The sequence below is a fragment of the Lemur catta genome, chromosome 9 (assembly GCF_020740605.2).
Source record: "Lemur catta isolate mLemCat1 chromosome 9, mLemCat1.pri, whole genome shotgun sequence".
Classification (NCBI taxonomy): Eukaryota; Metazoa; Chordata; class Mammalia; order Primates; family Lemuridae; genus Lemur; species Lemur catta.
The window spans coordinates 84,794,284-84,808,100 of NC_059136.1; the positions used below are offsets into that span (position 1 = coordinate 84,794,284).

The following is a 13,817-nucleotide window of genomic DNA, read 5'->3' on the forward strand; positions in this document are numbered from 1 at the left end:
GGGAAAATCCTTCCTTCTTCTAGCTTCCGGTGGCTGTTGGCAAACTTTGACATTCCTTGACTTGTTCATACATCACTCCAGTCTCCCCCTCCATCTAAACATGGCCTTCCTCACTGTGCATTTGTGTATCAAATCTCCCTCCTTCTCCTTTTTTTATTTTATGAGGACGTTACTCATGGAATTTAGGGCTCACTCTAAATCCAGGATGATCTCATCTTAAGATTCTTTTTTTTTTTTTTTTTTTTTTTTTGAGACAGAGTCTCACTTTGTTGCCCGGGCTAGAGTGAGTTGCCATAGCGTCAGCCTAGCTCACAGCAACCTCAAACTCCTGGGCTAAGGCGATCCTACTCTCTCAGCCTCCCAAGTAGCTGGGACTACAGGCGTGCACTACCATGCCCAGCTTATTTTTTTCTATATATATATTTTTTAGTTGGCCAGATAATTTCTTTCTATTTTTAGTAGAGACGGGGTCTCACTCTTGCTCAGGCTGGTCTCGAACTCCTGACCTCGAGCGATCCACCCGCCTCGGCCTCCCAGAGTGCTAGGATTACAGGCGTGAGCCACCGAGCCCGGCCTAAGATTCTTAATAATACATCCGTAAAGACCCTATTTCCAAGTAAGGTAATATTCACAGGTACCAGGGGTTAGGACTTGAACATATCCTTTGGGACCTGTTATTCAACCCACTACGGTCTACCCTCTGGCATCTAAAAGTTCATGTCCATTCAGTGGGCAAAAGACATTCACCTGCTTCTCAGATCCCCAGAAGTCTCAGCTCATTATAGCATCAACACTAAGTCTAAAAGCCCCTCTAAATACATCATATTTTGCAACAAGTCTCAAATCCATTGTGTAGATTTAGAATGAATGACACTCTGGGTATGATCTATTCTGAGACAAAATTCATCTTCATCTGTGGACCGGTGATCCTAGAAAACAAATTCCATTAAGTTTTGAGACCTAAGAATAACACTCTGTGGCTTGATGTTGCACCCTCTGGGCCCGAGGCTTCTTCCTCTGGGTGCGGCAGATCTGTGCTCTGAATTCTTCCTCCTTTTTCTTAAAGGTTAGCACCTTTTGCAGCCAAGTAGCTCTGTCAGCCCATTTTCTGCCTGTAGAATCCTGGAAGTCTGACAGTCTTTCTTCATTTTATTCCATTTCTGTCCTTTTCAGTCCAGGCTGGCTGTATTTCTGCTGGTATATCATTCTCAGAATCCTTATGGGTCTCCTGTGTGTGTTAAGAAGGTTATCCACAGATCTTTCCTGGATAACCCTACTCTGTTCCTGGCTTCTGCTGAGATTGTTGGTTAGGTCATTAGTCACGTACCTAATCTCTTCTGCAAAAAGTTGTCCAGCCATAGCCTTGGCCTTCTCTCCAGACGTGCTTTCCTAACAGTGAATTTCTTAATTTTAGCATCCTTTTCAATCTGCGTAGGCTGAGACCCTCCCAAATCATCAAGTGGTAGTAGTTCCTTTCCAATGGTTCTTTCCTCAATTTATCTCTTTTTTCTGATGTTTTACTGTAAGCAGCAAGAAGAAACCAGGCCACACCTTTAACACTTTGCTTGGAAATCTCACTTACAAATTTTGGTTTCTACCCAACAGTGAAACACAATTCAGCCAAGTTTTCTGCCACTTTATAACAAGAATCACCTTTCCTTCAGTATCTAATAACATGTTCCCCATTTCCTTCTGAGACCTCACCAGAAGCACCTTTTAACCTTCATATTTGTACCAATAATCTATTCATGACCATATATTCTCTATCAGACATTGCATTTCCTTCTGACCCCTCACCAGAATCGCATTTAATGTCCATCCATATTTCTGTCATCAGTCTCCTCAAGGCAATCCTAGGCGTTTTCTATCAGATGCCTCAAAACTCTTCCATTACCTAATTCGAAAGCCACTTCCACATTTTTAGCTGTTTGTTATAACAGCACCCCACTTCATGGTATCAAAAATATTTCAGTCAGGGCCAGAGAAACAGAATCAATACGAGATATAGAAAGAGAGATCTCAAGAAATTGGCTTATTTGATTGTGGGGCTGGTAAGTTCTAAATTTTAGGGCAGGCTGGAAACTCTTGGGCAGGAACTGATGCTGCAGTCCACAGGCAGAATTTCTTTTTCCTCACAGAAACCTCAGTTGTGCTCCTATGGCTTTCAACTCATTGCTTGGGGTCCACCCAGATTATTGAGGATAATCTATTTAAAGTCAACTGACTATAGATGTTAACCACATCTACAACATTACCTTCACAGCAACATGGCTTAGTGTTTAATTGAATTAATTGTCTGTCCTTTGACTTAAGTATTTGGTATAAGTATATAGGACATTGGAAGTATGTCCTAGCCAAGCTAACAAATAAAACTAATTATTACACCAGATGTCTCCAAATGTTATCATTTTACTGCATTTGCTTTATCATTCCTTCCTTTCCTTCTTTTTTCTCTCACTCCCCTATATCCATCCTCACCCTCTCCCTCATTTTCTGAATTTTTTGAAAGTAACTTGCAAATATAATGCCCATTTATCCCTAGATTTTTTTAGTGTTTGTTTCCTTTAAGGAATCAAAGGACATTTTCAAAACCACAGTATAATTAATAATCAGGACATTATCATTAAATCAATACTATTATTTAATCTATAGGCCTTATTCACATTTCTACTGTTCTCCCACTAATACCCTTGAACATTAAACCCAGGAGGCCCTAAGCAGCAAACTCTAATGCCCTTTTTCCAGATTTGTCCTCACAGCTTTTAAATTGCTTAACTAATTGTCAATGGTTAAAACTTAGATTTCATGGAAAAACATCATTCTGAATTGCTCTTGAGAACTGTGACATCTGGCATACTGAGGCCTTATTGCTTCATGACTCTGATCTGCCGAAGTTGTCCATTCAGTGCATACCCCATACTGCTTCTTAGCACGTCTTTTGCAAGCCCAGAATTAGCTTGCACTCGTGTTTGGCTTTGTTCCCGCTTCTGTATGGCATAGAATTTGTGGCGGGAGTTTGACGTTAGCCCAGATCAAATCCTGGCTCTTCACTGGCTACCTCTGGCCTTCAGCAAGTCACTTAGCCTCATATGTCAAGTAAGGCTGAGGATTAAATCAGAACATGCAGGTAAAGCCCGCGCTATGCCCGTGCCTGCTCCTGGATTCGGTGTTGTGGCGCCGAGTGCCCCTGAGACCAGCTCACAGACTCCTCCTTGTGGCCTGGCTTCTCTGAGGGCTGCAGCAGTGTGTCTTGTTTTCTGGCCTCTTAATAGCCACTTACTGTTGCCGCTGCTACCGCTGCTGGCACTTCTAATATCTACCATTTCTTCTTTCACCCTGCTTTGTCTTTCTCTTCTCCTCTGTACTACTTAGATTTTGCCAGTAAATTGTGCCATTTTTTTCAGTGCCATTCTCAGCTGAATTATTTCTTGCTGTGCACTCAAGCACTACTTTTTTAAAATTAGAAATAGAAAAATACCCTATCACTGTAAAAAAAATATTTATTTTTGAACAGAATGGAAGAATATGGGATAAAAATTATAAGTCTCTTTTTATACTACCACCTACCCCAAACCAGTTCCAGTAGTTAATACTATGAGTATCTCCTTCCATCTGTTTTCTGTACATTTACATTTATAATATTAATATTTTGGGGGACTTTTTATATTTGTAATATTTAGGAGATGTTGCCATGTCAGTATATCAAGATTTCTCTTTATAGGTACTCCTTTTCCACTAAAGTGCCCTTTTTTGAAGGGGAAGTGTGAGCATACTAGTTCTGGTGCAGGGCTGTGAGAAAGCAAAGAACCTGACATTCAGAAATTCCTCTAATACAGAGGAAAGTTTTTAAACCCCTGATTTTATGACCTAGCTTTTGTGCATGTTAAGTGTTTTGGGGAGAACTTTTTCAAAAGGGCCGGTGACCAAAAACATTTAAAAACCAGTGCTCTCATTTCTCTTCAGTAAGACAATACATTTTTAATTCTAAAAACTGATTAATTTCTTTTTAAAGATATGCTTATTAAAATACCTAAGTTTACATTTCCTGTTTATAGTTTTTTAAACAATAAACATTCCCTTAAATTATAATTTTGTAAGTGTTGCTATAAGCATTCTTACATGTAAATTTTTATTTAAAATGTATTTTATGACAACAAACTGTCTTACTATAAAAAGAAAAGAAGAAAAAAAAGTATTTTAGGCTGGCCATCATGTTCAAATATAAATACTATTGGGTCCATACAGTTTTTACTCAGAGCCTCTTATGTGTTAAATATTTGCAAAGATAGGTAAGAACCATCATAATAATATTGATATGGCTTTAGATTTGTGTACTGTTTTACTGTTTAAAATGTTTTCACATTTGGTCTTTCCAGCAGTTTTGTGGACCTGGTTTAGTACGTTACCCCTGTTTATTAAGCAGAACAGGAAATGAAAGATCATAAACTATGATATTTTAAGTCCCAGTTAAAATATAATATAAAAACACAGGCCCATCTTCCTTTCACAAACCCAGACAAGGTTGCTGCAGGCTGGGACCGTTATCTTAGAATAACAGGAGCTAAGCACTCCTCCTAAAACCAGGTTCTCTCTTCTCTGAATGGGCTGTACTGTTATAACAAAGTAAAGCTAGACTAGTAATAGTGTCAGCTGCCATTCATTGCCTGACTCTGTGCTAATGTTCTGCATTTATTCTCTCTAGTTCTTAAGAACCTGCAAGGAAAGTGTCATCTCTATTTTCAGATCAGAAATCCTCAGCTCAGAAAGATTAATCATTTTTCCAAGGTCACATTATTAATAACACTGGAGCAGAATTCTTGTGGAGGTCTTTTGAAGTTCAGTGTCCAGTTTCTGTTCCTGACACCGCACTTGTAGGCAGTGACCTTCCCACTGATCTTTCTTGTTCTTCCTTAAACTTATCCCTACAAAGCTTCCCTGGGCTCACCCCTCCTCTCTGCCAAACATTCGTTCTGTTTAGATTTCATGAACACTTACAGGCATTGCTGACTAATTTTTCCATGCATTGAAGCTTAGCATTTTTATCTGTTGCCACTGGATGGTGTCAGCCTGAGCCCAGTGAGGGTCAGAAAGGAAGCTTTTCTCTGAAAGACTGTCAGCTTTTATCTAGGTACGGATAATTTTACATACTTTTCTCATTGTGTGTGTAATTGCAATGTGTAAAATGCAATTTTATAGGGACATAATATAATTTTTTAAAAACGGTGTAATAGAAAATACTTTCATCCATAAGCTTTATTCACCAGACTTATAGTTAATTTTTTATTTTATTAGGATACAATATCACAGAAATCTGTAGATATTCATGATTCTATTCAACCAAGATCTGCAGATAATAGACAGCAAGCACCACTGGTTTCTGTCTCTACTGTGAATGAAGAAGTCAGCAAAACGAAATCTACAGCGAGTGAGTTATTTCTCTAAATAAAAATATGTGTTTTATGTAGGAAAAGGAAGACATTTTCGGTTTTGCTTTTATTATTAACAAGCACATACTCTAATTGTGTAATCACTTCTTTAACTGTGTTTACCCCAACTTGGACATCCCCTGATAGCTACTGTCTTGTGGAAGATCAAGAACTCGATGATAACTGCAATATCAGCTTTTCCACACTGCATTCAGCTAATGTTTGTGTCAAGCACCTGAACCTCCCTCTCCATCCCCTTCTGCATACCAGCCCCATATTCTTTCTGCAAAAATGGGGCCTAACATACCTTTCTCCACCCATCTGCCAGGGGAACTGGTGAGGGACCACTGCTTTCTAAGCAGGAGCACCCTGCCTTTAAGGAGCAAGCGTTCTCTCATGGACCCTGTGCTCATTTCCCCCACTGCTGCCCACGGCTCCACACGGGCGTCCACAGGCCACCTCTGTACTTCCCCTCACTTCTCACAAACAAGGGGAGCCCCTCACTTAAAAAACTAAATTGCTTCAGTTTTGTTTGCTGAAGTAAAATTATAGCCCCTAGGAAAGACTACCGCCTCCTTAAAAGGGGACAACTTTGAGCACTTTTTAAAAAAATGGAGGTGAAATTTATGTAACAAATGTAACCATGTTTAAGTGAACAATTCAGTGGCATTTAGGTGTTGCACAACCACCACCCCTGTCCAGATCCAGAATATTTTCATCACTCCTAAAGGAAACACCATGACCATTGTGCAGCCCCCCTCCTCTCTCTTTCCCCAGCCCCTGGCAACCACCTTCTGCTTTCTGTGCTTATGAATTGGCTATTCTGGACATTTTGTATAAATGAAATCATACAAAATGTGACCTTTTGTGTCTAGCTTTTTCATTTAGCATAATGTTTTCAAGATTGCAATTGTAGCATGAATCAGTAATTCATTCCTTTTTTTACTCAGTAACAGTCCATTGTATGTATGTACCATTTTGTTTTTCCATTCATCTGCTGATGGACATTTGGGTTTGTTCTACCTTTGGTTATTGTGAATAGTGCTGCTGTGAACATCTGTGCACAAGTATCATTTGAGTACCTGTGTTCAGTTCTTTTGCATAAATACCTAGGAGTGGAATTGCTGGGTTACAAGGTAATTCTATGTTTAAATTTTTGAAGAACCACCAAATTATTTGCTACAGCCAGGAGCTGCGCCATTTTACATTTCTACCAGCAGTTCCAATTTTTCCACATCTTTGCCAAAACCTTTTTTTTCTTTTAATGATAGCCATCCTAGCGGGTGAGAAGTGGTACCTCATTGTGGTTTAGATTTGCATTTCCATAATGATTAGTGATATTAAGCATCTTTTCGTGTACCTATTGGCCTTATTTGGAGAAATAAGGGAAAAAATTTTTTTCTTTCTTTTTTTTTTTTTTTTTGAGACAGAGTCTTACTCTGTTGCCTAGGCTAGAGTGCTGTGGCATCAGCCTAGCCTACAGCAACCTCAAACTCCTGGGCTAAAGCAATCCTTCTGCCTCAGCCTTCCGAGTAGCTGGGACTACAGGCATGCGCCACCATGCCCGGCTAATTTTTTCTATATATTTTTAGTTGTCCAGCTAGTTTCTTTTCTATTTTTAGTAGAGATGAGTCTCGCTCTTGCTCAGGCTGGGGAAAATTTCTCTTATTTATAAGGAAAAATTTCTGTTCGTGTCCTTTGCTTATTTTTAATTGCATTGTTTGTCTTTTTGTTGTTGAATTGTAAGAGTTTGTTATATACTCTGGATACTAGACCCTTATCAGATATATTATTTGCAAATATTTATTTTCTTCCATTTTGTAAGTCATCTTTTTGCTTTCTGGATAAGATTTTCTGATGCACTGAAGTTTTTCATTTTGATAAAGTCCAGTTTTTTTTTTTCTTCTTTTGTTGGTCATGCTTTTGGTTTCATAGCTAAAAACCCATAGTCAAGTCCAAGGTCATGAAGATTTTCCCCAATGTTGTCTTCTTAGAGTTTTATTCTTTTAGCTCTTATATTTAGGTCATTGATCCATTTTGATTCAATTTTTTTTCAGAGAATTTTTTATTAATCCTAGATGCTTACAGTTCTTGGGAGAGGATAGGCTTTGGTATCCTACTTGAAAGAAACTTCTAGCTTCAGTTACTGTATCTTGCTAATTTCTGAAAGGGGACATAGGTGGTGGTGAGTGGCCCATTTTCATTTTTTATTCCTGTTCTCCAGAGAACAGAATGGTTCATGTTGGATTTCATTGCAGCTTCAGTCTGCACCAGGAAAGGGCAGAAAGACAGAATCGCAAACGGCTTTTCTCATTCGCAGGCCCAAGCAAACTTAGCTTTGCGAAGGAAGGACTTGGTCATCATACATTAGGAAGTTTTCACTTGGCTAATCTGGAAATAGCCCTCTTCCTGGCACAAGGGTTCTGCTTTCCTGCCACCCAGAGCTGTGGACTCAGACTTCTGTCCTTATGCCAGATCTCCTATTCTCGCTGCCCTGGAGGTTTTTAGTAAGGTTCATCCTGGAATTGCTGACTCAGAACAGGTAGAGGTAGAGGGAAAAACAAATGGCCCATGAGCCCTTTCACTTGTTGGATAGGTTGTGCTTCCTCTGTTTGATGAGGCCAGCTGCCTCTCTCCTGCTCAGAAGTAAGAATCACAGCACAAACCTGTGTACCTTCACCCTGTCTGAAAGGCAGCTGCCTTGTTCTTTCTGCACACGTTCAGAAAGCACCACTGCTCTGTCAGGTCTCCATTCACTACCTACAGTCTCATGTAGTTAAAATCTGCTTTGTTATTTTATGGTGACCGCTAAAATGGTTGCCTTTATAACTCTGGCAGTGTCAGGCCATGCCATGAGTGAAATTTGTCCAAGTAGATACTGTCCCCAGATGTGCTGCTGGTCCCTGCTAGTAAGGGACCTGCTAGTATGGTTAGGATCCCCGTCCACTTCCCAAAGGGCACCAGAGAGCGTGGAAAGGTCAGCTTCCCTGTTGAGAGTACAGCTTCACTGCCAAATTCTTCGGTCATTAGGAGTGTCTGGGCCCCTGCTGAGAGCTTTTAACACCCAGGAGCAGCTCATGTTAGAACCAGTGAGACCGCATCTCCTCAGACCTCGCCTGGGCAGTCTCTCCTAGAGCCAGGTGCTACTGGAGTCTCTTGCCCCAGGGACTGAAATGTTTTTATGTGGGAGGGAATGAATGACACCATATGCCACTGTCACTGTAGTAAAGGACTGTGAAAAACACACTTGAGAGGAAGAGACAACCATGGGACTTGTGGGTTTCTTTGTTTTATTTTGTTTTTTAACTTGAGATGTAGTACTAAGAACCAAATGTTAAATAGAACAGCATTTCTGAAAAATATCTGGAAAGGAGACTTTATTATGACCTCAGTAAGAATAAATTAGACTAAGCAAGTTATTTCTACCCTCTACCCCAAATCTCTAAGGCGTGAATTTAATTTCCACAAATTGGTGCCAGAAAAGGGGATTTGTAGTAAAGTGCTTTTCGTAGGAGAAAGAAACTGAGGGATTGTAAGTCATCCAGTGCTGGAGCCATTGCCTCCAGACGGATTAACAGGCAGCTCCTCTTGGGCAGTTGTGCGCCTCCCAGAAAGCTCCCTGGAAAAGCTGCCCCTGAGAACCCGGGGTCAAGGCGTGGCCTTGTGGTCTGGGCCTCCGCGGGGCCGCGCTCGGTGGGGCCATGCGGCGTCTCAGGAGTCGAGTCCTCCTTTCTAGCCTCGTGCTTCGACATGTGTGTGACTGCTCAGCTGGCAGGTCAGTGACAGGGAACATTCTCTTACGCATCCGTCATGCAGACTGGTGGACTGTCAGAAACACGCTGGTGAGCATGTTTGTTGAGGATGGAGAGGTGTAGCCATGTCACAGCTGACATGACATGGGCTGTGGGGAGTGCTTTTCTTACTTTGCATTTTGGTTGCTTTTGTAGTAATGAGCTTAGCATAACTTTTTATAGACTTCTTTGCTGATGGGTTCATTTGAAAATAAAAGGTAATTTTGGCCACAACTGCTAATCTGGATCCAAATAAAACGTGTGCTGTGGCCACAGCACAGTGCGGCACGGGTGCTCGGGGTCCTTGGCTGTCCCTCACTTCCTGACACACAGATCTGGTTCCTCTTATTTTCTTATGCGTAGGCTTTTAGGTTACCTATTTTCAAAGATCAGATTTGATTTTACAGCAACTGTTATTTAAGTTTTAGGTTTTTATCTACTTGTTACATTTTATTTAAAAACCTGAATCTTTTTTAAAGATTTGTAGTGGAACCATCTTGAACATACCCACTGTTCTGAATCATGTAGGGTACTTTTATTTAAAAAATGACTTTCCTAAGGCTTTTAAAAATATCGATTAAACTTCAGTGAGTAGTACCTATGTGCAAAAGCAGAATGTCCTTCTCAGCGTGATATGTGCATACATATTAATGTTTCCTTAGCATTATAATGTCATAGAAATTATAAAGGATTCAAAATAATTTTTTGTTTGCATGTGCATTGGGGGGTTTCCTCACAGAATTTCCAGAACAAAAATTGTTTGCTGCCCTGTTGATTAAATGTGTTGTGCAGCTGGAACTCATCCAAACTATCGACAACATTGTGTTCTTCCCAGCCACAAGTAAAAAAGAAGATGCGGAAAACCTAGCTGCAGCCCAGGTAAGGAGACAGATGTGTGGTTAGGAAGTTAGTTAAGCAGTCTGGGCTTCGGAGCACAGCCAGTCAGGCCAGAGGTTAATTTGGGAGACCTTCGTCACATAGATGTCATTTTAAGCCATGAGACTGATCCCGTCATGGTGTAGTGAGTGCAGTTAGAGTGGAAAGGAGGGTCGGGGTGGAGCCTGGGGCCTCATCCTCTAGAGACAGGCAGCAGGTAGAGACTGAAGATGAGAATCGGTGAGGCACGAGGACAAGCAGGCGTCAGTGTTGTGAAGTCAGATGAAGAAAGCGTTCTGAGAAGGAGGATGTGATCAAAAGCTTAAGTGCTCTGGGTCAAGTAATATTACATGTGAGAATTGCCTTTTAACTATCTGGAGGACTTTGGTGATCCTGACAATGTGTTTAATTTTAACATTGAGGACAAAAGTGTAATTGTAATGGATCCAAGAGAAAGAGAAGATTTGGAAATGGCAAGTATTGATATCTCTGTTGAGGAGTTTTGCTGTAGAGGGGCACAGAGAAGATGGAGTGACAGCTGGAGGAACGTGAGCAGGTTAAGAGGGCTTTGCCACGTTTTGTCCTCCTGATTGGCAGTGTGGCAGCATGTTGCTGCCGAGAGCTCTCCAGGATGTAGAGAGAGACAGTGAGTGCAGTCAAGAAAGGGGCAGTTGCTAGGACCATATTTTTGAGTGACTGGGGATGGTTCCTTGTGCAGAGTGGGGGTTGCCTGGAGCAGACGTCCAGATGGTCCCCACGCAGCAGCATTGGGGGGCGGAGCACAGGTATGGGCTATGGATGCAGGAAGGCTGGAGTGGGAGCTTGTGGGAGATCTCTTCTTTCTGGTTTCTCACTGAGGTGAGAAGAAAAGTCATCCACCATGTGAGGTTGGAAGGAACATTTTAGGTACTTGAGGAGAGAAGTGAAAACGTGAGCTGTCTGTCCAGGAACATGACTGGGGCAGTGTTGGTGGAGTACTGGGCAGCCCCTGAGCCCATTGGTTTAAAGAGAAACCAGTCTGTTTTCTCCAGTCACGTTGGCTATGTGGTTGCAGACATGGAATAGGCAGTTTTGCCAGCAAGTTACTGAAAAGGGAAGGTGAGAGGCTGGGAGAGAGAATAACTAAAATCATGGTATATGGACTCCCAACAAGTTTAGAAGACACTAGAAGAGACGGAGGACCTGAGGGGCTGAGGGGTGCAGGGCTGTAGTCTCGGGGTACAGGAGGGGTTGGCTCGGAAGGGTGGTGCAGGTGATGAGGACGATTAACAGAAGGGGCACATTTCCCTACTTTCTGTTAAGATGTAACAGATTGAGTATCTATGGCTTGCTTGTAAAACTGGTCTTTGGAGAGCATTAAGTTCTAAATTTACTAAAATTATTGTGACTGTGTGTGTGTGCTGTGGTTGGTTTGTTTTCCAAAGAGAGATGCAGTGGACTTTGATGTTCGAGTTGATACTCAAGACCAAGGAATGTATCGCTTTTTAACATCACAACAACTTTTTAAGCTACTGGACTGCTTGTTAGAATCGCATAGATTTGCAAAAGCGTTTAATTCCAACAACGAACAGCGGACTGCCCTGTGGAAAGCAGGTGAGTGGCACAGGCCTCACATTTTCATGTTCACCGTTGTTGACGGATGTGGGACAGATAAAGATGTTTATCGGAATTCACTGATTGTGCATGTCACTGTATGTACTTTGACCTTAACAATAATAAGATAATCTAATAGATTGGCTTATTGTAGATCAGAAAAAGACCTAATAACTACTTGGGGGGATTTGTTTTTCTCTTGTCCAGTCAACCTGTTACTTGACTGATCTGCCCAGCTGTTTTTTCAGCTTGCTGACCCAGCCAGGCCTCCCTGTCGCTATCGTCAGCACAGTAGAAGCCGGGCTTGTCCGGGAAGGTGTGTGGGAGGGTCCCGTCGTGCACACGAACCTGGCATGGTCTCTGAAAGGCTTCCCTCTGTTCACTGGGAGTGGCCATACCTCAGAGTGGCAGTGAATGTATTGGGACAGGAGGTGTATTTGTTTTAGAATAAGATGGAAATTTTAAATAAAAAAATAAGCCTTATTGTAAATTAAACCAACATTATTTTTAATTTAAGAAATAGTTATTTAGTTAGTGCCTGTTAGGTACAAAACAGTGCTGGGAGAGTGAGGGGCAGCAGAATGTGGCCGAAGAAAAGAAGAAAGGAACTGACGCTTATTGAACACCAAACTCTATCAAATGCAGGGTTAGATGCTTGTGTTTGCTTATTTTATTAAAACAGCTTTGTTCATTCTCTTCCCTTTACAACCTAACTTCTGCAAGAGTAGTGTCTACTTATTTTTTTTTTCCTGTTCTTCAACACAAGTTGTCGCCACCACTTGACTGGGACTATTCCTGCTGAGGTGACCGATGCGTCTTGTTTCCGCACGCACCTACCAGTCTTATCCACTAGGTGTCGCCCCCCTGCCTGTTCCTCCGGGAGCCCCAGGCTGTGCCTCCTGCAGCGTCACCTGTGAGGCTTCAAGTGCAGTTTCACTTGAAGGGTTCCACTCTCCAGGCCACAAGTTGTTTTATGTCTTCAGCTTGAAGGGTAGGCCGGGATGGGACTCTAGACATAGGAATCGCCTTCATGTGCCCCGGGTGCCGGCGGCTGGGGCTCAGGGCAGCTCCACTTCGTGGGCAGCAGGTGCCGACAGCCGGGCGCATACAGAACATGCCTCCGGACAGGCTGCTTTGCCTGTATGTGCGGTGCCTTCCCAAGCTAATCCCCGAAACTTCCCCCTTCGCAGGCTTCAAAGGCAAGTCTAAGCCCAACCTTCTGAAGCAGGAGACCAGCAGCCTGGCCTGTGGGCTGCGCATTCTCTTCCGGATGTACATGGACGAGAGCCGGGTTAGTGCCTGGGAGGAGGTCCAGCAGAGGCTTTTGAAGTAAGACTCTTGACTGATCTCTGCCTTTGACCAGGTGGCTGTGCGGTGCAGAGCAGAAAGGGGGCCGTGGCAGGAGCAGGCAGACAGCTGAGCCTCCGGGCCTGGTGACCCTGTTTCACAAAGCAATCGTAAAAGTCAAATACAGTCTTGTAGGCAAATGTGCTTTGTACAACCAGTGACATGTGAACAGATCATGTCTAACATACAGGATAAAGAAGAAAGCTTTATCTCTTAAAATTGAAAAACTTTAAACTATGATATCATTTTTATGCCTTTCTAATGTCATAAGATAGCCCCATTTTTATAGAATGGTCATTTGTGAAAGTGAAAACCTGCCTGTCTGCATTTTGTTTGAAAGAATATTTGAAGCTTTTCTTCGTGTTACTTTTTTTTCATTCTTTTTTACTTCATGACAACTAAAATTTAAACTCGGGCTAAGGACAAAACATGACATTCAGATGTTAGAATTTTAATAGATCACCTAGTCTCTGTTCTCCCATTTTATTGACAAGACTGTGAAGGCTGCCTCACAGTCAGTGTAGGGACAGTCACCTCACGTCACCCCAGGTCTCTTGACACTGAGCTTATGCATCTGCTGTCTGCCACACTGCAGGTTTGAACTCAGTGAAACTTGGAAAATTAAGAGGATGTGGGTTTCCCAATAAGTTGCAATGGCTTCTTTTAATATGTTTGGTTTTCCTCCTAATTTGGAAAACGTATGAATATGTTTGGTGATATTCTAGTTGATGTAAACAGATGGGATCTGACAAGTTCTTTAATAGTTGATATTCATTACAATATT

The 13,817-nt window shown here is 41.9% G+C and overlaps 2 protein-coding genes across 2 annotated transcripts in view; one reads left to right on the top strand and one right to left on the bottom strand.

Annotated features, from left to right (window-relative positions):
* Positions 1-13,817, top strand: part of ARFGEF1 (ADP ribosylation factor guanine nucleotide exchange factor 1) — a 130,147-nt gene that overhangs the window by 113,161 nt on the left and 3,169 nt on the right. Inside the window, exons 34-37 of the mRNA XM_045560548.1 lie at positions 5,293-5,425; positions 9,957-10,096; positions 11,518-11,686; positions 12,877-13,015. Of these exons, the coding sequence (XP_045416504.1) occupies positions 5,293-5,425; positions 9,957-10,096; positions 11,518-11,686; positions 12,877-13,015 (581 nt within the window). The remainder of the gene's footprint in view (positions 1-5,292; positions 5,426-9,956; positions 10,097-11,517; positions 11,687-12,876; positions 13,016-13,817) is intronic.
* Positions 12,229-13,817, bottom strand: part of CSPP1 (centrosome and spindle pole associated protein 1) — a 114,467-nt gene continuing 112,878 nt past the window's right edge. The window contains exon 33 of the transcript XR_006737144.1: positions 12,229-13,125. The gene's annotated coding sequence lies outside the window, so the exon portion shown is untranslated. The remainder of the gene's footprint in view (positions 13,126-13,817) is intronic.